Source organism: Rattus norvegicus, chromosome 18 (assembly GCF_036323735.1).
Source record: "Rattus norvegicus strain BN/NHsdMcwi chromosome 18, GRCr8, whole genome shotgun sequence".
Taxonomy (NCBI): domain Eukaryota; kingdom Metazoa; phylum Chordata; class Mammalia; order Rodentia; family Muridae; genus Rattus; species Rattus norvegicus.
This window is the reverse complement of record NC_086036.1, coordinates 27,871,967-27,895,746: the sequence shown is the minus strand read 5'-3', so window position 1 is coordinate 27,895,746 and position 23,780 is coordinate 27,871,967. Positions and strand designations below refer to the sequence as shown.

The window sequence follows — 23,780 nt, the reverse complement described above, 5'->3', positions numbered from 1 at the left end:
TTCAGGAGACAGGGAGTGAGTAGGACTTAGTAGTTAACCTGATCTGCATGTGAGAAAGTGAAGTGGGGAGGGGGGAGTCAATGGACTCAGTAAGAAAAAAAAAGACTCTAAGCCAGTTCCAGAGAGCAGTCAAGCACCTGGCAGTGAAGTCTGAAAGAAAAGCATGTAGGAGAGTGATCCAGGTGCTCAAGTGGACAAGAGCGGAGGCTGATGGCTCATGGAGGTTGGGGGGAGGGGGACAAAAAGGATCATCAGAAGATATATTAGCAAAAGCAAATTTTTCAAGGAAGTAAGAGGAGTGGAGACAGTTGTTATCTTGGTATCTTTCAGCCCTGGCTTAAGATGCCTACATGGTGTCACTTCCCTGTGGCGGCCTTTGGCTACAATACAAAAAGGCATGTTTCCCTCACTCAAGCCAAGCCGGGGAATAAACTGTCCTTGCAAAAGCAGTGAGCTCAAATCCAGGAAGTCTCTGAACGGTGGCTAGTGTCCTGGAATAAGCATACTGGTTTCTGCCTAATCTGGACTCAAATCACAGGGACAGTCACCCAGGATTCACACTGGGAGGTATTAGCAAGAAACAGGCCTTCAAGGACCTAGGGATCATCGGCTCTAAGTAGAGACACCTAGTGGTGTCTAGGTGAAACAGGGAGAAAAGAGTTAGTTGATTCAGAAAGAATGGAACAGACCACATTTTGGTCATTTTGTCCTTGGCACTTAAAGTCTGAGTCCCTTTTTTCCTATAAGTTGTATAGCCTTCACCCTCAGGTGCTACAGAATAGATGAGACCACACCCCAAGCTGAGCGTGCCCCGGAGACATCCCTACTGTACTCCCCTAGTACATTTCTGAAATCCTCCAGCATCATATTGGAGTAAACACTCTAGTCATCTATGCTTAACAGACAGGAACAGGCTGGGAGGATCATGGAAACTAAACATGGTCAGAGTCACAGCCCCTCACTCTCATGGACAGAATCCTTTCTGGTTAGAATCTCTGGTGAACTGGCACTGCACCCTAATTCCCGACCCACGCCTCTGTCTCTCCCGCAGGTACGTGTCAGCCCTGACCACGCCCGCGCGCCTTTCGCCCGTGGACTTCCACTACTCGCTGGCCACCCAGGTGCCGACTTTCGAGATCACGTCGCCCAACTCTGCCCACGCCGTGTCGCTGCCACCCGCAGCGCCCATCAGCTACCGCCTAGCGGAGCAGCAGCCGCTCCTGCGGCACCCAGCGCCGCCCGGCCCGGGGCCAGGGCCCGGAGCGGACATGCAGCGCAGCTACGACAGCTACTACTACCCGGCGGCGGGGCCCGGGCCGCGGCGCGGCGCCTGCGCGCTGGGAGGCAGTTTGGGCAGCCTGCCCGCCAGCCCCTTCCGCATCCCGGAGGACGACGAGTACGAGACCACGCAGGAGTGCGCGCCCCCGCCACCGCCGCGGCCGCGCACGCGCGGCGCGTCCCGCAGGACGTCGGCGGGGCCGCGGCGCTGGCGGCGCTCCCGCCTCAACGGGTTGGCTGCGCAGCGCGCACGCGCAGCGCGGGACTCGCTGTCGTTGAGCAGCGGTTCGGGCTGCGGCTCGGCGTCGGCCTCGGACGACGATGCGGACGACGCGGACGGGGCGCTGGCGGCCGAGAGCACGCCTTTCCTCGGCCTGCGAGCGGCGCACGACGCGCTGCGCTCGGACTCGCCGCCGCTCTGCCCGGCGGCGGACAGCAGGACTTACTACTCCCTGGACAGCCACAGCACGCGCGCCAGCAGCAGACACAGCCGGGGGCCGCCCACGAGGGCAAAGCAGGACTCCGGGCCCCTCTAAGGCCTCCCGCCTCGCCCGCCTCACGTCTCCGAGGAGAGCGGAGACCACCGACTGGAGAGGGAAAAAGGAGCGAACAAAGAAATAAAAATATTTTTATTTTCTATAAAAGGAAAAAAGTATAACAAAATGTTTTATTTTCATTTTAGCAAAAAAAATTGTCTTATAATACTAGCTAACGGCAAAGACGTTTTTATAGGGAAACTATTTATATGTAACATCCTGATTTACAGCTTCGGAAAAAAAAAAGAAACAACAAAAAAAAAAAAGAGAGATGGGCCAATTTTTTTGACTCTTTAATAGAAACCTATATTGTGGTGCCTTTTGCTGTACGCTAATCTGGGGCTCCTGGAGAGCCGTCTGGGGTGCAGTGTGGGGATGGGCGCTTATAGGATCCCAAACTGGTGGGGGTGAGAAAAGGCAGGTAAAGAAGAGACTGTGAGGTTCTAATGGTTCTGAGGGTAATGAACAATGAGGAAGAAGATGAAGATAAGACGAAATTTTATCTTCCCCAGTCCAGATCTGGAGTCCTGAACAGAGAGGGCAGGGATCCTAGCCTTCGAGCTGGAATTGAGATGGGGTTATTTCCAGGAGGAGACACAGGCCTCCCGTTACAGCAACTAGAATGGGGAAGGTCCTCCCCAGCCCTCACAGCTGCTAAGGGAAAGAGGACAGAGAAGGCTGTCTCCCCACCAGCCCCCCCGCCTAGGGAGGGGGCAGCTCTACCAGGGGCCCAACCTTCATGGCTCCTCCTCCCCTGCGGCCTCCAGGATGTCCTCTGTCCTCTGCAGCACCTTCGTTTACAGGTCGTCTTTTCTATTTTACGCCTGCATGTCCTTCGCATTTCAGATTCTTTAGATTGAATGCATGGTCACGCTGGGACCCGGAAGAGCCACTCCAACAGTGTATTCGATTCCCCTTTTAGCAATAAAGTAACACCATATCCTCACAGCCCAGCTCCCAACCCACCTATGACTTTCATCTTCCAGTCCTGCCCTCCCCAGCCAGCCCTCACAACTGGATCCAATGCTAATTTGTCAAGAAAAAAAAAAAAAAAAAAAGAAAGGCAGTTGTCTAAAAAGCCAACAAAAATCCCGAACAGAAACAAATGGGAGCCCTGACATGTCCGAGCACCTGACTGTTGACACTTGAACATTTTTATATTATAAATAAAATCAGAAATAACTCCTGTTTGACTGTGTGTACCTAGCCCCAGGTGAGGAGGGAAGATAGAAGGAGGGCCTAGGATGAGGCATGTGGGTACTGGAAGAAAAATTGGATAGGGCCAAGGTAGTCCCCGAGCGGAAGTGACCCTCTCTCCAGTCCCTCTGGCCCCAGCTCCCAGGACCTGCTCCAAGTCTTCCTTCCAAATCATTTATAAGGTGTCCCCCTGGGTGCTAAGGAACCCAGCCAAGGGACTGACGCAAATCGTTCTGCTTTAAACTCAGCCTCAGAACTCTAGCCCAGTTCCTGCCCTGCAGCGGGAAGCTGGACTGAGGCAACAGTTTTCTGCCCAGGTGGGTGAAGAGGAAAGGGTTGTGGGGTTGGCACTGGGGCAGCGGAGGCAAAGATGACCCTTGGGGCTTCAGGCATGTCACAGGCAGAGTCTGGACATGTAAGACAACATAATGGGCACCCTCATTGCCAGAAGGACCAGAACAGCTGCTGCTCCTGAGCCCACAGGATATTGCTCCTTCCCTAACTGTGTACCCCCCTCAGAGCCAGGGCCTGTCTAAACATGCTGCTTTGATGGTCTGATCTCAGGCATGGAGGAGGCAGATAGAGTCCAGGGTAAAGAGTCTTTCTTGTCAGCTACCAAGAATACCAGGAACAAATATTCTAGCCAGAGCCTGAAGCCTTCTCTCCAGAGAGGTGGGGTGAATATGTGTACGCTTATGCACATTCTTGAAGGTTCCAGTGTGGATCTAGACACTCACAGAGGAGCGTGGCAGAGAGGCAGAGAGCAACGATAGGGAAATGGGGAAGCGATTGTGTATATTACGCATCGCTGTGGCGGTTACACGAGGATGGACCCATCAATTCCTGATCGATATCTAGAAGTCTTGAAGGTAGCAGTGGCAGAATCCTGTGCCTTGTAACCGTGAATCACAAAGTGGGAAAAACTTGATGAGGTGATTAAGAAAAGTTTAAACTTATAAAGTCATTATATTTGTTATGGGGTGCTGAGGGGCACTTATTACAAAGGGGAAAAAATGAAAGAAAACTCGCTGGGCTGAATGTTACACAGACTGTAGATCGTGGCCTCTCCAGGTGACCCATTAGATCTTTTCTGCTGTCTGTTTGCTTTCGTAGGGCAGTAATCCTTATGTGGGACCCCAGATTAATTGCTATGACCTCTTGGCGAGCCCACTGATCTCATTATGATCGAGGTTAATGTCCTCACTTAAACTCTGTGAGGACTGCAAGTTGTTGCCTTCTAGGTTTTCATCCAGAAACCACCAGTAGGACTCAAACAACCCCAGTTAACTATGAGTGACCCCTCAGTGAACTCACCGACCTGTACGGCCCCCATTTCACTCCCTCATCATCTGCCCTGGGCTCTAAGATAACCAACCCACCAAGAGTCCAAGGCCAGAACTTAACCTCATTTTTCATTGCTCCCCTTATTACATCAGCCAGCATTCAATGGACAGGTATGGTTGGGACCTGGGAACACGCTTGACCAGAGAGCCCTCTTGACCACCCTGACTCTCAGGTTTTAGCCTTGGGGAGGTTGAGTATGTGGCCTTTCAGGAAGCACTGTGGTCATTGCAGGCGACTTCCTTTCCACCACCCTGTCCCCTGGAACACTCAGGACATTCAGGCAGCTTCCTAGGTCAAAATTCTCTTCCCCGCTCCCCAAGTTGTTTCTTTACTTTGCATTATCACTTTTAGTATCTTTTCCCCAGTCCCTCTCAGAGTCCTCGGTAGCAATGGTAAGCACTTCTCCCCTTGTCTCCCTGATAACGGTGAGACCCATAAACACAGGGAATTGGTCTCTTTTACCACTGTCCCCAGCACACAGCAACGGTGTATGGCACATGGTTGACCCTCAGTGAAGAGGATGAAGGCTGTTTGTCAAGAGTTAGGCACCAGGAGTTCCTGAGCCCTGGAGCAAACCTCCCGGGACCTTGTCAGGCCCTGGATTTGACCTGTCCTTATGGGCTTGTTAGGGGTGACAGGGAAGAGAAGCATGATAGTCTATTAGAATGCAGGAAAAAAATTAGAACTTTGATTTAGATTTATTTTCATCTCATCTTTTTTAAATTTCTATTTTTGTGTATGTTTTATAATGTACATAATATTTTAGTACAGTAGTACATGTATATAATTTACAAATAAAGAATTATACAATTAAGGAAGCGAACTAAAAAATGTCTTTACTGATGGGAGGCACAACTAGTGCTTGGGGAATCACATGTGTCTGAGGCTAACGAACCTGCACCTCTGTTGTCACCCCCCACCCCGTGATACAGAGAGTGGGACACCGGCTGGAAAATCAAAGGACCTTCAGGCAGCTGGACAAAGAACTGAGATCTCTTTACTGCCCCCCTAAATTGCCTTCCTGATCTCATTCAAACGAGCATTTGCTTCCCCGGAGCAAAACAAAGGGGCCAGATGGTTTGGTTATAAAACGCACTTCAGCTAATCCAATTTAAACAATTTGGATTTCAACCCACTACACCTCTCCACAAACTCCCAGCTCCCTGCATCAGATGGGAGTGGACTTGAAGTGTTAAGCACTTAGTTGAAGGCTTATGTCACCCAAGACTGCAAACTGTTGGCCAAACAGTAGGAAAGATTGGCTCGTGGTAGCTGTGTCAAAAGGGCTACCCCCACCCACACACACACACACACACTCACTTGTTGTTCTAAGTGATGCAGTGTTTAAAGGATGTCAACCCGTGAGAGACTCGGGTCTCTACTCTCAACCGTGTCTTTAGCTTAGCCTTTCTGATTTGCTAGGAAAAGGAAAGGATTATCACTAATCAAAACCTTGTCACTCCCCCTTCCCCACAAGACTAAGGACTAACAGCTTCCTTAACCCTACTCTACCACCCAGCCTGGGCTTGCTGGAGGGTGGTGCTTAGCAGGGTAGAGTGTCCTTCCATACTGCCCGTGGGTCTGTGCAGAGGCCACCACTGGAGTTCAGAGACCTTGGCAGTATTCACAGGAAGATCAAAAACAGAGGTGTGCTCCCAAGGCACTCACCCCACAGGACACTTCTGGGATAGAGAAGGACACACACACACACACACACACACACACACACACACACACACACTCATCCTGTTCAGTCCAAAAGCATCAACTGGAAAAGCGATTGTGAGTCACAAGTAAGCCAGAAAAGGAAAGGGTAAAAACACATAGGGTCTTCATCCTTCCATCCAGAGTGTGGGAGCAGCAGAGGGCCCACTGCAGACTTCCTCACTAGCAGGCCAAGCTCCGAGACGGGCCTTTTCATTCATCTGGTTTCATCCTCTAGTGGGTAGCAGTTCCCCACCCTTCTTTAAATGAGTTCTTTACATATATATATTTGTGTGTCTGTATAAAAAAAAAAAAGAGGCTGGAGAGGCCTCAGGGGATGAAAGGAGAAGGGGGCACACGCATGAGTGGACCCAGCTTGGCACTGAGTCGAGGTTAGGCCCCAGATTATTGCAATGTGAGGCAGGAGAGCTGGGCCAGTTGCAAAGGTTGCTGGTGGTCCGTAGACCTGCTGCTGGTCAACTGAGAGGAAAGAGGAGAAAGGGTGGATGACCAAGCTGAGACCCAGAGTCCAGACCCACCCTCACAAATACAAGACGAGGGGGGAGCTTGATGAGAAGCGAGCCTGGGAAACTGATGGATTTCTTCAGCCCTAGAACATGTCTGGCCTGCAAGCCAAGGCCCCATGACTGGAGGGCATCAGGGCTAGGAGAGGGTCTAGGCCAGAGATGGCCCAGGATGCAAGAAGATCACGTCACGAGTGGCATCTCCATCTCAGTGGACACAGGGCTCTCCATACCCCTCTGGTTGCCTGTTAACTGCCTGGAGCTCAGTCCAAGCAGTCCCTGGCTAGAATTGTGCTCACTGACCCCTCTGGGGACATTTGCCTGCCTCTAGGGCCTGTGCAGCCACACCAGCTAAGTATCGGAGGCAGAGGCATCCTTTGCGGCTTTGCTGCCAGTCACAGGCCCATGGCCCAGGCTCAGAGCAGGGCTTGAGTGTGTTTTCCGGAGAGCTGGGTCTTCCCCTTCTAGAGTAGCCAGCCGAGCCTCAATCCGCTCCAGGTCATCTGAGCCCACTTTGATTTTCACAGCCAGTAGGTGGATATAGGTCTCATAACGGCTTTTCTGGGGAAAGCGAAGACAAACGACAAAAGCAAAGTCAAACGAGATGCAACAAACTGGAGATGGGGATTTCATCCTAAAAGCCTAGTAACAAAGCACCAACCTCCGTGGCCTCCGAGTCAACAGCTCTTGCAATCAACAAAAGGAACTAAACCACCCTCCAAAAATAGACAGACGTACACATCAATCTCACGCACCATTTTCTTGAGACATCATCTCACTGTGTAGCCCTGGAATTCACTATGCAAACCAGACTGACCTTGAACTTGCAGCAATCCTCCTGCCTCAACCTCCTGAGTACTGGGGTTATAATCACACCCAGCTTCTCACTTACAACTTGACAACCCAAATAACATCAATGATTTCTTTTAAGGTACAACATGACAGACATTAACAATAAAAGCAAAAAAAGGACAAATGGGACTACATTGACTTTTAAAACTTCTATGCTTCGGGGTTGGGGATTTAGCTCAGTGGTAGAGCGCTTGCCTAGCAAGCACAAGGCCCTGGGTTCGGTCCCCAGCTCTGAAAAAAAGAAAAGAAAAAAAAAAAACTTCTATGCTTCAAAGGATAATAAAATTATATTTAATGAGCAACGCTTCCGTTAAGAGCGAAGCCTGGGGATCAATACAATAACCGCTGTTGAGCTATGCACTTAAAATTGATCGAGAGGGGGTTGGGGATTTAGCTCAGCGGTAGAGCACTTGCCTAGCAAGCACAAGGCCCTGGGTTCGGTCCCCAGCTCCGAAAAAAAAAAAAAAAAAAAGGAAAAATCGATCGAGAGGGCGCAATGGATTATGTGTTTCCACAATTAAAACTTTAAAATTCAGGGCTGAAGTAAGGTTGAGAGTGCTTGCTGCTTGTGCAGAGGGCCTGAGTTCGATTCCCATCATACACATTAAGCAGCTCACAACAGCCTGTAACTCTAGGAGATCTGACCCTTGATAGGCATTCACAAGCAGGTGTGAGGATGCACACAGGTGCACATAAATAAAAATCCATCTTTTCTCTTAAAAACATGAAATCTAGGAGGCTGGAGAGATGGCTCAGTGGTTAAGAGCACTGACTGTTCTTCCTGAGGTCCTGAGTTCAGTTCCCAGTAACCACATGGTGGCTCACAACCATCTGTAATGGGATCTGGTGCCCTCTTCTGGTGTGTCTGAAGACAGCTACAGTGTACTCATGTACATTAAACAAATAAATAAATCTTTTAAAATGTAAAATTTAAATGTAAAAGTAATGAAAAAAATTGTTAAAGTTGTGAGATCAATGAAGATTAAAACATTTCCAAATGCCCAGTAAGGGCGTGGAGAAATGGATGCATTTATAAACACTTAGAAGGGTTATTTAATAGCTGCTGTTAACATTTAAGAGGGAGACCTAGCAGATTCAGGCCTTCTCCACCATCAGGGAACCCTTTCCTCCAACCCCAGTGTTGACTACTAGGCTTCATGTCCTCCCTACCCACACCAAGCCGAGTAAGAGAGAGGACTCAGATGCCAGAGTTGCAGTCAATCGCCTGGTTAGGATCCTAGGTCCTGCTTTTCCTAATCGTGTCCACCTTGGGCCAGCACTCTGGCTTCTCTGAGCCTCAGTTTACCTTTCTGTGAAATGGGGATAGCTTTGGAAACCCTTCAACGGCATAGGCATGCAGATGAACTCAGTCCATGAAAGGAAGCCAGGCCTCACCCCAAGCCCCCTGTGGCTTTTATCATCTCTGTTTTTAGACTGCAGAGTAGATGTGAAGGGCTCCTGGAGAGACCCGGCCATAGGCGAAACTGATCAACATTTGACAGTCAGACTGTGGGAGACTGACCAGAGGACACTGGCTTATACCTGCCTCAGAGAGCCCCAAGGTAGGGAAGTCTCAAGCTAGAGTCCCTGGCATGTTAATGTTGGTGGCAGAAGTGGAGGGTGGGAGCTGGCCTTCTCCTCAAGCCCAAGCTCTGATCTCTGCCACCTGACTCCCAATTCCTACCTCAAACGTGAGATAGTGTTCCTTCAGCCGATATTCCTCCGCTTCCTTTGACTTGAGGCCTCTCTCCAGTGGGTGACACCTGTGCTCAGCCAGCTCTGCAGTCACCTGCCTCAACTTATTCTCATGGGACCGCAGCTGCTCCTCCTGCAGAGACAAGCCCAGGTCTGTGAGGTCTGACACTTCGGGATCAACAGGCATGGATCCCCATCCACACTGGAAGCTGCTTCACCAAAGAGAAACCGATGCTGACTGGGGTCCTCAAATTCAAAGGTTCAGAGCTAGGCTCAGACACAAATGCTCCTTCCACTCTCCTCTTTCCTCCCCTTTCTCACAGGAACATCAGCTAGCAGGCTCTGTCAACAAGACAGCTTTCCATTTGCACGTGAGTGTACACACTGCAGAACAGACACCTCCACCACAACCCCTCGCATAAAATCCCACGTAAGCACCAAAGCATGCTGGGACAAGGGTTAGCCTGGCTCCACTTATCCCAAGCTCTGCACAGCACATACATCTTCTCACCATCCTCTGAGACCTTGTCACTGACAGGCCAGTGCACACGTGTGCGCATGTGCACATCACACACACACACACACACACACACACACACACACACACAGCACAGTGAGGAGGCCCCTTTGAGCGATCTGCACACGTGGATGTGTGGATACCTTGTGGTGCAGGCATACAGGTGTGCATATGTACATGTGTGTATTTGTGTGATATGTATGTGTATATAGTGTCTGTGTTCACACACACACACACATACACACACACACACACACACACACACACACAGCTTCTCCACACAGACCCTGAATGCCCTGAAGCTCTGTGGAGAGACAGAGGTCTTAATAGGAAAGGGACCAATGGCTGAAAGGAAGTTTGAAGCTTGCCAGCTTTAGGCTCTGGTCCATTGCTTATCCTTTCTTGTCTAAAATACTCTGAAAATCTGTGACATTAGTGAGATGGGGTTTTCATAGGGAAATAACTAAAGCATTTAAAGATTTAAGAGAGAGAGAGAGGTAAAGTCATCTAAGAGGAGGGATCCTCAATTAGGAAAATGCTTCCACAGCCCAGTGGTGGCACATGCCTCTAATCCCAGCACTTGGGAGGCAGAAGCAGATGGATGTCTGTGAGTTCAAGATTGCCCTGGTCTACGGAGTGAGTTCCAGGACAGAGCCAGGGCTACACAGAGAAACCCTGTCTAAAAAAAAAAAAAAGGAGGAGGAAGAAGAGGAGGAGAGGAAGGAAGGAAGATGGAAGGAAGGAAGGAAGGGAGAAAGAAACAAAGAAACAAAGAAACAAAGAAACAAAGAAAGCAAGCGAGCTAGCTTCCATAAGATCAGGTTGTTGTCAAGCCTGTAAAGTATTTTCTTAATTAGTGACTAATGTTGGTGGGATCAAGCCTATTGTGGATGGTGCCAATCCTGGGTTCTATAGAAAGCAAGCTGAGCAAGCCATGAGGATCAAGCCACTAAGCAGCACCCCTTCATGGCCTCTGGTTCCTGCCCTGCATGAGCTCCTGCCCTCACTGCTTTTGACTACAAATGGTTATATGGAACTGTGAGTAAAATAAACCTTCTCCTCCCCAGGTTGCTTTTGGTCATGGTGATTTATTACGACAATTAAACAACCCTGACTAAGACAAACATCAACATGGGACAGTTTATAAAAAGTAAAAAACAGGAACTGGAGAGATGGCTTGGTGGTTAAGAGCACTGACTGCTCCCCCAGAGGTCCTGAGTTCAAATCCCAGCAACCACATGGTGGCTCACAGCTGTCTGTGACTCCAGTTCCAGGTGATTTGACACCCTCATACAAAACACATACAAAACTCCAATGCACATAAAATATAACAATAATAAAAATAAATGTTTTTTAAAAACTAAAAGTAGAGGTCGCAGAGGTGGCTCGGTGAACAAAGTGCTTGTGAACAAGCGTGAATTAGACCCCTGCACTCACATAAAGAGGAGAGAACAGACTGCACAGAGCTGTCCTCCGACATCCACATATGCTCTACCATGTGTGCTCCACCCCAGCACACCATACGCACACAAAATAACAAATTTTAAAATGAAACTACCACATGCTCCGACTGTACCAGTCCTGGGAACACACCCACAGGAATCCAAGTCAGCCGACCACAGCCATACCTGCACACCTATGTTTCCTGCAGCAACGTTCACAACAGCCAAGTGATAGAATCAGCCTGAGTGTCGAGCATCAGATAAAGGGATACAGGAAGTATGGTGGATATGCACAGTGAAGTTTTGTTCTTCCGTACAGAATGAAACTGTGTGGGCTGAAGAGAAAGCTCATCAGGTAAGAGCACTTACTGCTCTTCCAGGGGAACCAGGTCCAGTGTGGATCCCAGCAACCATACCAGCTGGCTCACACCTGCCTGTTACTCAGAGAATCTGACGCCCTCTTCTGGCCTCTGTGGGCACCTGCACCTATGTGTGCATATGAACTTATGCAAGGAACGCACACATATACATAGATTTTGAAAAATAAAAATGATGAACCTATGTCATGTACAAGGTTGTTGATAGAACTACAGATCATATTAAGCAGAATGTGATATATACTATACACACATGCACAAATACACACAGGCACCCACATGCACACCCACATACATGCACACACATATGCAAAATAAATAAATCTTTAAACAATCCAATAGAGCACTGGGTAAAGGGCCAGCCAAGTTTCACCTGCCCCTATGACACATACAGTCTCTCAAATTCATGCCACAGACCCGCAATCACACCCATACAGCCACTGGCAGGGATGGGGACCCGTGTCACCCATCACACCACTGACAGGCTTCTGTGTGCTGTGCATGTGGGGATCTCCATCTTCCCACCTGTGAGTGGGGGTGGGTGGTAGAATGAAGGAGAATCTCTCTCCTTCCCTGGTGTCCCTCAGCCCAGTGCTACATGACCCAGAGAAAGGGCTGAGCCGAGGCTGGCAGCCTGGCCCCAGGAGCTTGTACCTGGCAGAAGCGAGTGGTACAGGAGGGCAGGAGGGGTCGACAAAACTTCTTCATGGAGCTGACGGCTGCTGGGAAGGCAGGTGCTGAGAAGATGGCAGCTACTAGGTTGATCCTCAGGATCCAGGACAGCATCTCTTCCTTGCTCCTGGGGACAAAAGGGGACATAAAGGGCTCCATTTCTCGTGATAGGACCGCCAGCCTTCTCCCGACCTGGTTCCCAGTACTCAGCATGAAGTGTGGCAGAGAAGGCACTAATACCTAAGACAAGGACAGGAAGGAGAAAGAAGGGTGGGGACGGGCAGGAGGGTGAATGAGCCTGGTCAGAACTAGATATGGAACTCCCGTCTGGACTCCCATGAAATAAACCTGCTCCAGCCTGGACTGGTGTTCCCAGAGCCTGTGAACTCCAGGATCAGCTGCAGAAGCAATCCCCTGACCACTGGGCCCTTAGCTTTCACAAACTGCTCTCCTGACATGTGAATACCCCCATCTCTAGTCACAGAGGGAGGGGTGCAGCAGAGTAGAAGGCCTTACAGGTCAAAGGTATAAGGAGTCTGTCCCCCTTAACCTCTGTCAAGGGTGGATCCCAGCCTATCAGCCTGACCTGCAGGGCTTCAGAGTGCACCTGCAGTCGCTGCAGGCTTATCAGATCCAGTCAGGTACTGAGTCTGTGGCCTAAGATGTGGGCAGTAAGGTGGTATCTTTACCCTGCTTCCAGGTGATGGGGAAGGCTATACTGAAAGCCACCGCTCTGTAAGACCCAAAGCAGCCATTGATCTGTGGCAAACAGACACACCAAGTCTGTGGCTGCTGTGCACAGGACGCTGAGGTTTCTATCCTGAGACCAGGGGGTGGAGCTTGTGGGGCTGATGCTGCAGGCTGGGAGTCTGGGTACCAACTCAGGGCTCTGCTCCTACTTACGGTGCCTGGAAGAGGAAGACCCTCCAGTCGGCTGTCTTCAGCTTGAGCACGTTGGACTTCTTACTGTAGTCAGAAGCCCTGGTGGCCAGAGCGTGATGCACACGGATGGCGTTCTTCAGGTCCCCCTCGGACAGAGCCTTGTCAGGCCTGTATTCATCCTGAGTGGCGTATGCTATGTCACTCTGGGCTGTAGCTCATTGCCTCACACAGCCCATTGTCTCTTCCCTCCCTCCATCCTCTGTATAACCTCTACCCTCCCACAACACACAATCACTTCAGATGCCCTCCCCTCACATCCCAGTCTGGTCCCATAATGCTGCAAGACATAATCCGTTTGGCGTTTCAGAGTCTCTTGCCCCAAACCCTCAAAGCTCCTGAGAAAGTCCAGGTAAGACTCTCAATAGAAGAAAGCCCTAGCTCTTTTCTAGGTCCAGTCCTGGCCAGGCAGGGGCTGGATGAGACTGAGTGGGCCCTTTCCACATAAGGGTTCTAAAGCACCCTCACCTTCTGCAGGTACAAGATGGTCCCTTTGAGCACCGCGTAGAATTTCTTCCAGCCACGCCTCCCTCGGGGAGCTGAGGAGGGCACAGGCAGTGTGGCTGCAAGCTTCTGCTTCAGTAACTCCTACCCTTCCATTCCCTGGACATCCACTAGTATGTGTCCCCAAAGGAGTGGCCAAGGGTGGGTCCCTCCTACACCAGCATCCCTCCCAGGCCCCTTCCCCAGCCAAACACCCACTCCTCTTGCCGTCCATGTCAGCATGAGTCTTCCGGGTCAGCACACCATGCTTGTAGGTGGTGGCACTGAGGGCCTGTGGGACATCCAGGAATGGATTGCCACCGTCCAAGATCCGAGTCACCTTCTTTGTGCCTGTCCCAAACTTGTCATCCACCAGCTCAGACAGGGATTTTCTCAGCTCATCCTCATCACTAGGAAGGTACCAAGCCTGAATCACCTCCAATAAGGCCTTGCCCACCCCCACCCCTTGCCATAGCCTTTCCCACCCCTCCGGCATCAAAGTTGGAGACAAAAGATTATAAAATACAGTTCCAGGGCTCCGATCCAGCCTCTTCCCCTTCAGTTCTGAACTTTGATATCTGATCTTTGATTCAGAGTCTCCAAGCTAACTTTCACCTTTAACACAGAGTTGGAGACTTCCTTGTCTTCGAGTTTCCCTCCCCAGACTTCCTTAACCTCTCCAGCCCTTTGTAGACTGAACCTGTTGCACAGACTGTGCCAACATAGAACAGTAAGCAAAGCCCTGAAGTCCAGGCCCACCTTCAGAGCCCTGGTAGAAGAATGCCAGCTCTTTCCAGCACAGTTACCGTTCCAGAGCTGTGGACCTCTACACATCCTCAAAGGCACAACCTTCCCTAGAGAGCTTGGTCATGGGGCTCAGCCCCCAACCACCCAGAGCCTCTCCCAACCTCACCAACCAGTAATATCGCCAACCCTCTTTGCAAATGGCTGTGCAAGCCCTCACAGGTGAAGAAGTTAGGGCATTTGCCCCCTCCCATTGCCAAAAGCAGACACTTCCCAAAACATCTTCACACTGCTAGCACTGTGGGGACCTGTGCTTCGTGCCCTACTTTCCAAAAAGGAAAAGCCACTATTGATTGGCAATATCCTCAGTGCAGAAAACCACCAACACTCTCAGAACTAAACTCATGGTTGAATCCATTCTATAGCAATATAAACATTACACTCTTGTAATCAAGCCAGAAAATGAACCCATAAGGATCTTGGCCATCTGGGTAGGGGCTGTCAGGGGCCTGGGCTAGAATAAATCAGCACCATGGAGAGTGGTCTGCATGCCCCGTCACTCTCTCTCCTGGTAAGCAGCCTCATACCCTTGATCTACTCACATGGCCCATTCCAGCTTTTCATTCTTGATGGAGTTGTAAAGCGTCTGAATCAAGGAAGAGAAAGGGGAGAAGGAGAAAGGGAGTTCAGGTGGAGAGTCAGAGAAAACCCCATATCTCTCCAGTAATGTGACTGTGGTGAGGGAGTATCTTTGAAATTAAATGGGTAAAGTGGGTGCTTCATTCGTATTTGCTTGGTGTCCTGTGATGCATAAATGAGTGGGTAGGTAGATGTATTGGATGGATGATCTTTAGTTATGCGGTCATTACTGTCTGTCTAGCCAGGAGGTTGTAAGCTTCCCAAGGTCAATAATGTCTAACTTGCTCACCAATGAGTTCAATATGAAGTCTATAATGACACAGGACGGGTGGATGGATGGGAAGTTGGGAAGTAAATGGATAGGTGTCAGAATGGAGATGTGGTTGGTGTATGAAAGACTGTTTGGAGGGCTGGAACATAGCTCATTTGGTAGAGTGCTTATGTAGTATGTATGAAGCTGGGATTTAATCCTCGGGACCATATAAAACCAGCATGATGTCACCTGGAATCCTGGCCCCTGGAGGCATGGGGATCAGAAACTCAGGGTTATCTTAAGCTACATAGTGAGCTGAGGGCCATCCTTAGCTACATGAGAGCTTGTGCGGGAGGGGTAAGTGGGTAGGTACATGGGTAGGTAAGTGGTTATGTGGCTGGGTGGATGGGTGTATCCATGCACACGGAAATGTGTGGGTGGATAGAGAAGTAGATGAAGGATGATGAGAAATGGATGGATAGGTAATGATTTGATAGTTTTGGTTTGGTTTTGGTTTGGTTTTGGTTTTGTGCCCTGGCTATCCTGGAACTCTCTCTATAGACCAGTCGGCTTCAAACTCAGAGATCTACCTCCTCTGTCTTCCAAGTGCTGGGATTAAAGGTGTGGGCCACCATGCCCAGCTTGAGCTAAAAGATATGTTCTCAACAGGTACTTCTTGATGGGGAAGAAGATAATTGAACAAAAAGGGAGGAGGAGACAATGTTCTCCTTTAATTTCTGTAACAGGAACATAATCATATATATCTTCCTTTAGATTTACCATTCAACTCCTCTCCTGGCACCATAAGACTACTAAAAGACTATCTAAAAATTAACTCGTCATCTATAAATACCCCCAAAATAAATCTGTTCTTTTTTATTTATACAAGACCAAAGCCTCACCTTGGGAAGCCTCAAAGGAAAACTAATTTCTTTCATTGCTAGTGATGCAGGGATGAGTGGCTTTCCCTATGGGTGATGGTGGTGGAGGTGGTGGTGGTGGTGGAGGTGGTGGTGGTAGTGGTGATGGTGGTGATGGTGGTGATGGTGGAGGATGTGATGGTGGTGGAGGTGATGGTGATGGTGGTGGTGGTGGTGGAGGTGGTGGTGGAGGTGGTGGTGGTGGTGATGGTGGTGATGGTGATGGTGGTGATGGTGGAGGAGGTCGTGGTGGTGGTAATGGTGGTGGTGGTGGTGGAAGTGATGGTGGTGGTGGAGGTGGTGGTGGTGGTGATGGTGGTGGTGGTGGTGGTGGTGGTGGTGGTGGTGGTGGTGGTGGTGGTGGTGGAGGTGATGGTAGAGATACTCATGGGTGGCAGCCATAACAATTGGTGATAGTGATGGTTATCATTTTGTGATATTACGGTTATTACTAGAAATGGTGGTAATTGAAGTACTAAAATCAGAGTGCTCAGAGCCTCACCATCTATCTTTCTTGGAGAATACACAACAGTCAGGTGAGGAATTAGGCAGTCTCCAACTCTGTCCCAAAGTTATGGATCTAGAATGTCACGATTTAGTGGGGCAAGATTTCACTCCATTTATGCTGAGCAGGACAAGGGAGTATGAGAACCCTTGGCAGATAATACCTTCAAAAGGTCTTTGGCAAAGTCTTGTCCATCATTCAGCTGGTCCAAGTTGGCAATGAATTGCTGGCAGGACATCTTCTTGCCAATGTTCTGTCATGGAGAAATGGTTCTGCCTGAGAGTAGGGAAGAAGGCTGGTGTGGTCCACACACCCTGCCCTGCCCTGCCCTGCCCTGCCCTGCCATGCCCTGCCATGCCCTGCCATGCCCTGCCATGCCCTGCCTTGCCCTGCTCTGACAGGATGAGGCAGTACTGAAGGCAGTTATAAAATTCCTCATCTCCAGAATTTTTAAAACTTTTCTTTGCATTCTAAATTCTATTTGATCCACAAACAACATGAAAGACTCTCTTCAAACTCAGTGCAGGAGCCAAGTTGAGTGAAGCACTGTGGTAGCTGAGTGGGCCGGGCACCTGCTCTGCTCCGGGCATTGACCTCCACCTGTGTTATCATATCTCCTTGCCACAAGGTGAGAAGCTTGAAGGGTGAGAGGGGAAGTGATGTGTGAAGGAAGAGGAGGGGCCCAGTGTGTCTGACATCAGAGCCCATGTTCTCACCCGCTCTTGTGACCCCCAAGGTCACTGAGCACCAGGACTTAAACCCAGGCCTCTTGGCTCCTGAGCAGAAACTCTGTGTGTTCTCCCAGTCTCCTCACCCTCTCGCCTGCACACAGTGGGACAGGAAGACCTCCCAGAGGTAGGTCAAGTGAGGGAGAGTTTGATCCAACTTATGAGACCAACAATCGATCACCGCCAGCACACACATGTGCTCTGTATTGAGCTGGGTTGACACAGAAGAACCTGCTTGGGTTCTTTTTGATACAAACAAAAAGCTGGGGAGGGGTGGATGTACCCCAAAATTCTGTCTGGTTAACTACTCACTAGTTGATGAGCTCAAGCACCACAAGCCCACCATCTGGCATTTACTCTTCCAGAGTCTCCTTGGAGGAGCCTCACTGGAGGAGGCCCTGGCTGACACTTTGCCAATGGGTGGTTTTGTGAGTGGGTTTGCTAAAATAAGGCAATGTTTTCTCATATTTATTTATTTAAGCATCCTGTGACATGGGAATATGTATTTCCTGAAATAAACAAAAGAATATTAGCATCCAGCAAATGTATTGCCCCAGTTCAGAACTTTGAACATGTCTGTGTGTGCTGGGATTCTCCGAGGACAGAGTTCCATGTGCAGTGTCCCCTAGTTCTTGTTGTTGGCATTGCTTTAACCAAGAGCCTCTGCTAACATCATATGCCACAGAAATGATGTGGGACGCACTGCTGTAAAGCAGCTCCCTGTCTGTTTCTTTACTTCTTTGCTTCTTTGATTGACACTGGGGTCTCACTGTATAGCTGGTCTCAGCCTTCTAAATGCTGGGGTTAAAAATGCTCTGCTTAGTTTCTTGTCAACTTGACACAAGCTAGAGTTGAACCTCTCTTCCTCCCCCAGAGAGAGAGAGAGACAGAGAGACACAGAGAGACAGAGACAGAGAGACAGACAGAAAGACAGAGAGAAGCAGGCTGAACAAGTCAATAAAGACATTTCCATTCTTCCATGACTTCTGCTTTAGTTCCTGCTCCCAACTTCCTACCTTGAGTTCCTGCTTAGCTTTCCCCTGATGATGGACTGTAATATAAATAAACACTTTTCTCCCCAAATTGCTTTTGGTTACCATCTTAATCATAGCACTAGAAGCTGAATTGGGAAAAAAATTATATATGACTATATCCAAACAATATAAGGAGAATTATCTTAATTTCCTCCAAAACTTTTTTAAAAAATCCTATGTGTGCCTTGATATTTTTTGTCTGTTCCTGTGTTATATTTTTAATCACATTTTTATTTACATTTTAAATGTTATCCCATTTCCCAGTTTCCTCTCCAGAAACCTACTATCACACACACACACACACACACACACACACACACACACACACACACTCTGCTTCTAGCTTCTATGAGGGAGCTCCCTCACCCACCCTCTCCCTCCCACCTCCCTGCCCTGACAATCCCCTAAACAGGGGCATCGAGCCTTGACAGGACCAAGGTCCTCTTCTCCCGTTGATGCCAACAAGGCCATCCTCTGCTACATATGCAGATGAAGCCATGGGTCCATCCCTGTGTTCTCTTGGGATGGTGGTTTAGTCCCTGGAAGCTCTGGGGGGGGGGGGGTCTGGTTAGTTGATATTGTGTTCGTCTTATGGGGTTCTGTGTTATATTTTTATGTGTACATTTCCTGTGTACAGACGTAAGCATATAGCCACGTCATGGTCATTTTAATTAAAGAATACAAACACATGAGGAAATATTGTCTTTGAGTTCCACAGACACTGAATAGTCTTAGTCACTAAGAGTACAAAGTCTAAGAACAGCTAGGTAACGGACAGGACGGACAGGAGACGTAGCTCAGCTGGTACAGTGCCTGCTTAGTTGATACAGAGGAGTGGGTTTGATCCATAGCCCCACATAAAGTGGGTGTATCAGTAAACCTGTAATCCCAGTACTTGAGAAGTGAAGGCAGGAGAGCCACAAGTGTAAGAATATCTTCAGTAGTACAGTGAATTTGAGGCTAGCCTAGGGTACATAAGGCTCTGTCTCATCATCATCATCATCACCACATCATCATCACATCATCATCACATCATCACATCATCATCATCACATCATCACATCATTATCATCATCATCACCACCACCACCACATCATCATCATCTTCACATCAAGCCTTTTCATATTAATAATGGCATGCCCTTGTTATGAAGGATACTTTTCCAATTTAAAAGAAAACAACTGTTAGGGGTCTGAAGAGATGGTTCAGAGGTTAAGAGCACTTACTGCTCCCAATGACCTAAATTTGGTTTCAGTACCCACGATAGGTGGCTCACAACTTTCATCAGGAACTGATGCTCTCTTCTAGCTTCTAGATGCACATGTGGCACACACATGTGGCACACACAAGAACATACACATACACCTAAATAAAAATCAGTGGAGAGAAGTCTTGGCTGAAATATTAGCGAATCACCTGTATAAAAGCACTAGAGAATACAAATCAGACATCAAGGCCGGGTTCCTCCCACTCAGGAGAGAGACCTCTGCACTGGAAAACTTCCCTCCTCGAAGCATGGTCCAATGGCTGAAGAACCAAGTCACCTATTGAACTTAGGAACAAATACTGGAGTTTAGAGACCACCAAGAGAAAGGGGTTCTGGGAAATACGTCAACCATATGTCAACATGAAAATTAAAACACAAAAATAGAAATGCTGTAATGAATTTTTCAATCAGAAAGAAAAGTATTCCAGATGAAAGCATGGGGAGAAAGCATGGGAAACAGGAAGCATGGACAAGCAGGAAGCATGGGGAAACAGGACAACTAGGTGGGGAAACAGGAAGTGTAGAGAAACAGGAAGCAAGGGGAAACAGGAAGTGTGGAGAAGCAGGAAGCATGGGGAAACAGGAAGTGTGGAGAAGCAGGAAACATGGGGAAACAAGAAGTGTGGAGAAGCAGGAAACATGGGGAAACAAGAAGTGTGGAGAAGCAGGAAACATGGGGAAACAGGAAGTGTGGAGAAGCAGGAAGCATGGGGAGACAAGAAGTGTGGAGAAGCAGGAAGCAAGGGGAAACAGGAAGTGTGGAGAAGCAGGAAACATGGGGAAACAAGAAGTGTGGAGAAGCAGAAAACATGGGGAAACAGGAAGTGTGGAGAAGCAGGAAGCAAGGGGAAACAGGAAGTGTGGAGAAGCAGGAAACATGGGGAAACAGGAAGTGTGGAGAAGCAGGAAGCATGGGGAGACAAGAAGCAGGAAAACATAGGTGGTATGGGGAAAAGAAAGCATGAGAAAGTAGGAAGCTTGGAGAAGTGGAAAGCTGGAAGGAGAGGGAAGTGAAAAGAAGCAGGAAATATAGAGGATCAGGAAACTTGAAAGACAGAAAGCTGAGAGAGCTTAGCTGTCTTTAGATGCTACATGGCTCCAGAAGTGATAAATACAAGTCTAACCTTGAAATATACCTCATGGACCAGAATAAGAATTCTGAGGGCTGGGTACGCATAGTTTATGGGTAGAGCTCTTGCCTAGCATGTGCAAGGGCTTGGGTTTAGTCTCCAGGACCACAAAAGAAAGACTCTTTAAAAAGAGTTCTGAAAGAATACACGACTAAGAAGCTAACAAGGGAGGAAAATAAAGATCTAAAAAACACCTAAATGTTCCAAAAGTATACAAAAAAAGGAGGAAAAAAGAAAGAACAGATGAATGGAACAGAAAAGAAAAAAGTAGCCAGGAAGTACTGAATACCACCACTCCAGAGGCAGAAGCAGGCAGATCTCTGTGAGCTCAAGGCCAGCCTGGTCTACAGAGCTAGTTCTTAGACAGGCAGGGGCTACAAAGAAAACCCTGTCTCAAAAAACAGAGGAGAGAGAGAGGGGGGGAGAGAGAGAGAGAAAGAGAGAGAGAAGAAGTAATTTGGCTTGTTTATGTACTTACTGCTTTGTTTTGAAAGGGGGACTTAATCTGTAGCCCAGGATGGCCTCAAATTCTAAGTGATTCTCCTGCCTCGACTTCTTAAGTGCTAGGATTAAAGGCATAAACCAAAATACCAAGATTAACTTGGTATATTTAAGTTAAAACATGTCGTAACTCATTAAATGTTCAAGTTAAAATGAAGTTCAGAGCTAATATTTGTAAAGTATTGGATGCAAGAGTCACGCCCTAAATACAAATGAACAGACATCTTGGAAGCCAACGGTTAGGAAAGGATACAGCATACAACTAACAGGTCACCCACAGTGTAAACCCGCTAGTGTCTATCCGCAGAGCAGTATAAACCCGCTAGTGTCTACACGGCACACGCAGTATAAACCCGCTAGTGTCTACCCGCAGAGCAGAAGACACAAAGCATTAAAAGAGAAAGACAGTGATACTGTCACAGTAGTGAAAGCTTCATGCCAGCGGGAAATACAGCCATCATAAATCTGTGTATACCAAATAGCGTATGTGACACGAAACTTGATAGGCCCAAAGATGACACATTCACTGCTTGGTTGTAGATCTTAATACTATTTGTCAGGTCCCAAAGAAAGCTGAGACAAGTGTGGTGGTTGGAATATGGTTGGCCCAGGCAATGGCACTATTAGGAAGTATGGCCTTGCTGGAGTAGCTGTGGCCTTGCTGGAGGAGGTGTGTCACCTTGTGGGCAGGCTTTGAGACCCTCCTCCTAGCTGCCTGGAAGCTAGTCTTCTCCTGTTCGCCTTCAGAACTGGATGTAGAACTCTCAGCTCCTCCAGACCCATGCCTGCCTGGATGCTGCCATGTTCCTGCCTTGATGATAATGGACTGAACCTCTGAAACTGTAAGCCAGCCCTGATTAAATGTTTCCTTTCTAAGAGTTGCCTTGGTCATGATGTCTCTTCCCAGCAATGGAAACTCTAACTAAGACAACAAGAATTACTCAGTACCTGGGCTTCTCCCAGCACTTCTCACCCTGCAGTCAACCCTAAACCTCTCCAGCTCAGGACCTGGGCTTCTCTTCCCCTGGCTTCTCTTTCCTACATAATCCAGCCATTTTGGCCAATGCTGTCTTGCTCTTCCTATCTTGGCTCCTGGCCCACACCTCTTCTCTTGATCCCCTTGCCCACTCTCTTCTCTCTCTTCTCTTCCTTTCTCACTCTCCCCAGCCCTCTCTTCTCATGGCCAGGTTCAGACTGGACTCTTCCAGATGCCTCTGGTTCTACTCTGCCTCACATGACAACCACACCTTGGAGCAGTCATTTCCTTACTTTCTTTCACTACTCACTCATAAGAAGATCAAATGGACAAAAATAAATAAATAAATAAATAAATAAATAAATAAATAAATAAATAAGCAAAAATACTAAAGAAGTAGGTGTCAAAATGTTAGATAACCTTGATGAAGTGGGCATACTCTTAGGGAACGTACGTTATGAAAACTGACTCAAGAAAAAACAGAAAAGCTAAACAGACCTGTAACAAGTACAAGAATTAGATCAGGAGTCTGAAACCTCACAGAAAAGGCAAAGAGCAAATAACTCCACTGATGAGTTATAAGGAATATTTAAAGAACAAATTAACCAATCCTCATTCACTCTGTAATGTGGGCACACCAGTGTTTGTCAAAGAAAAGAAAACATTAGGTAAGTAACTCTTTAGGATAAAGATGCAAAAATCCTCAACAAAATACTATCTATCAGCATCTTAAAGGGACTATACCTAGGTCCTACGGGATGGCTCATGAGGTAATGGCGCTTTACCTCCAAGCTTGCTCCCAAACCTGATGACCTGAGTTGGAATCTTAAGATCCACAGAATAAAGGGAGAGAACTGACTCCTGCAAGTTGTCCTCTGACCTCCACACATGCACTGTTGCCCACCATCCCCTCCTAAGTAAACAAATAAATGGAAAAGATATTCAACAAACTAGGACTAGATGGACCATCTTTAAATGATGAATGGTACTCAGGAGAGCCCACAGCTGACATACTCAGTAGTAGAAGACGGAAGCTTTTCCCCTAAGATCAGAAACATTTCCATACAATATTATACCAAGAGTTCTAGCTAGCTGGGTTTGGTGGCGTATGCCTTTAATTCCTGCATTTAGGAGGCAGAGGCAGGAGGATTTCTATGAGTTCAAGCCCAACCAGGTCTACATAGTGAGTTCTGGGACAGCCAGGGTTATGTAGAGGATCCTTTTCAGAGAGAGAGGGAGAGAGAGAGAGAGAGAGAGAGAGAGAGAGAGAGAGAGAGAGTGAGTTGCAGGTGCCATGATTTTATATGCAGAGAATTCTAAAAACAAGAAAAATCATTAAAACTAATGAACACACTTACTGATATTGCAAAACATAAGATCAATGTTTAAGAATCAGTTGCATTTCTTTTTTCAAGATTTTTTTTAACATCGTTTGTGTTAGACTAGGTGTGGTAGCGCATGTTTTCAATCCCAGCACTGGGAGGTAGAGGCAGACAGTTCTTGATTTTGAGGCCATCTAGTT

At 48.0% G+C, this 23,780-nt stretch overlaps 2 protein-coding genes across 12 annotated transcripts in view; one reads left to right on the top strand and one right to left on the bottom strand.

Moving 5' to 3' along the window:
• Nrg2 (neuregulin 2) overlaps positions 1-5,169 on the top strand; it is a 181,961-nt gene extending 176,792 nt beyond the window's left edge. For 6 of the 7 annotated variants that reach the window (XM_063277502.1, XM_063277501.1, XM_063277503.1 and 3 more), the window contains one exon: positions 1,052-3,002. In XM_063277502.1, the coding sequence (XP_063133572.1) occupies positions 1,052-1,814 (763 nt within the window). In that variant the 3' untranslated portion in view covers positions 1,815-3,002. Of the gene's footprint in view, positions 1-1,051 lie in introns of all 7 variants that reach the window. The other variant, NM_001136151.2, reaches the window with a different exon arrangement.
• Psd2 (pleckstrin and Sec7 domain containing 2) overlaps positions 5,035-23,780 on the bottom strand; it is a 51,770-nt gene continuing 33,024 nt past the window's right edge. For 2 of the 5 annotated variants that reach the window (XM_039096865.2, XM_039096866.2), the window contains exons 8-15: positions 16,785-16,875; positions 14,907-14,950; positions 13,780-13,970; positions 13,546-13,616; positions 13,042-13,199; positions 12,121-12,265; positions 9,120-9,263; positions 5,035-7,144 (exon numbers count right to left, since the gene is read on the bottom strand). In XM_039096865.2, coding sequence (XP_038952793.1) covers positions 6,935-7,144; positions 9,120-9,263; positions 12,121-12,265; positions 13,042-13,199; positions 13,546-13,616; positions 13,780-13,970; positions 14,907-14,950; positions 16,785-16,875 — 1,054 coding nt within the window. In that variant the 3' untranslated portion in view covers positions 5,035-6,934. Of the gene's footprint in view, positions 7,145-9,119; positions 9,264-12,120; positions 12,266-13,041; positions 13,200-13,545; positions 13,617-13,779; positions 13,971-14,906; positions 14,951-16,784; positions 16,898-23,780 lie in introns of those variants that run through there. The other 3 variants (XM_063277371.1, NM_001107395.1, XR_005496039.2) reach the window with 3 other exon arrangements.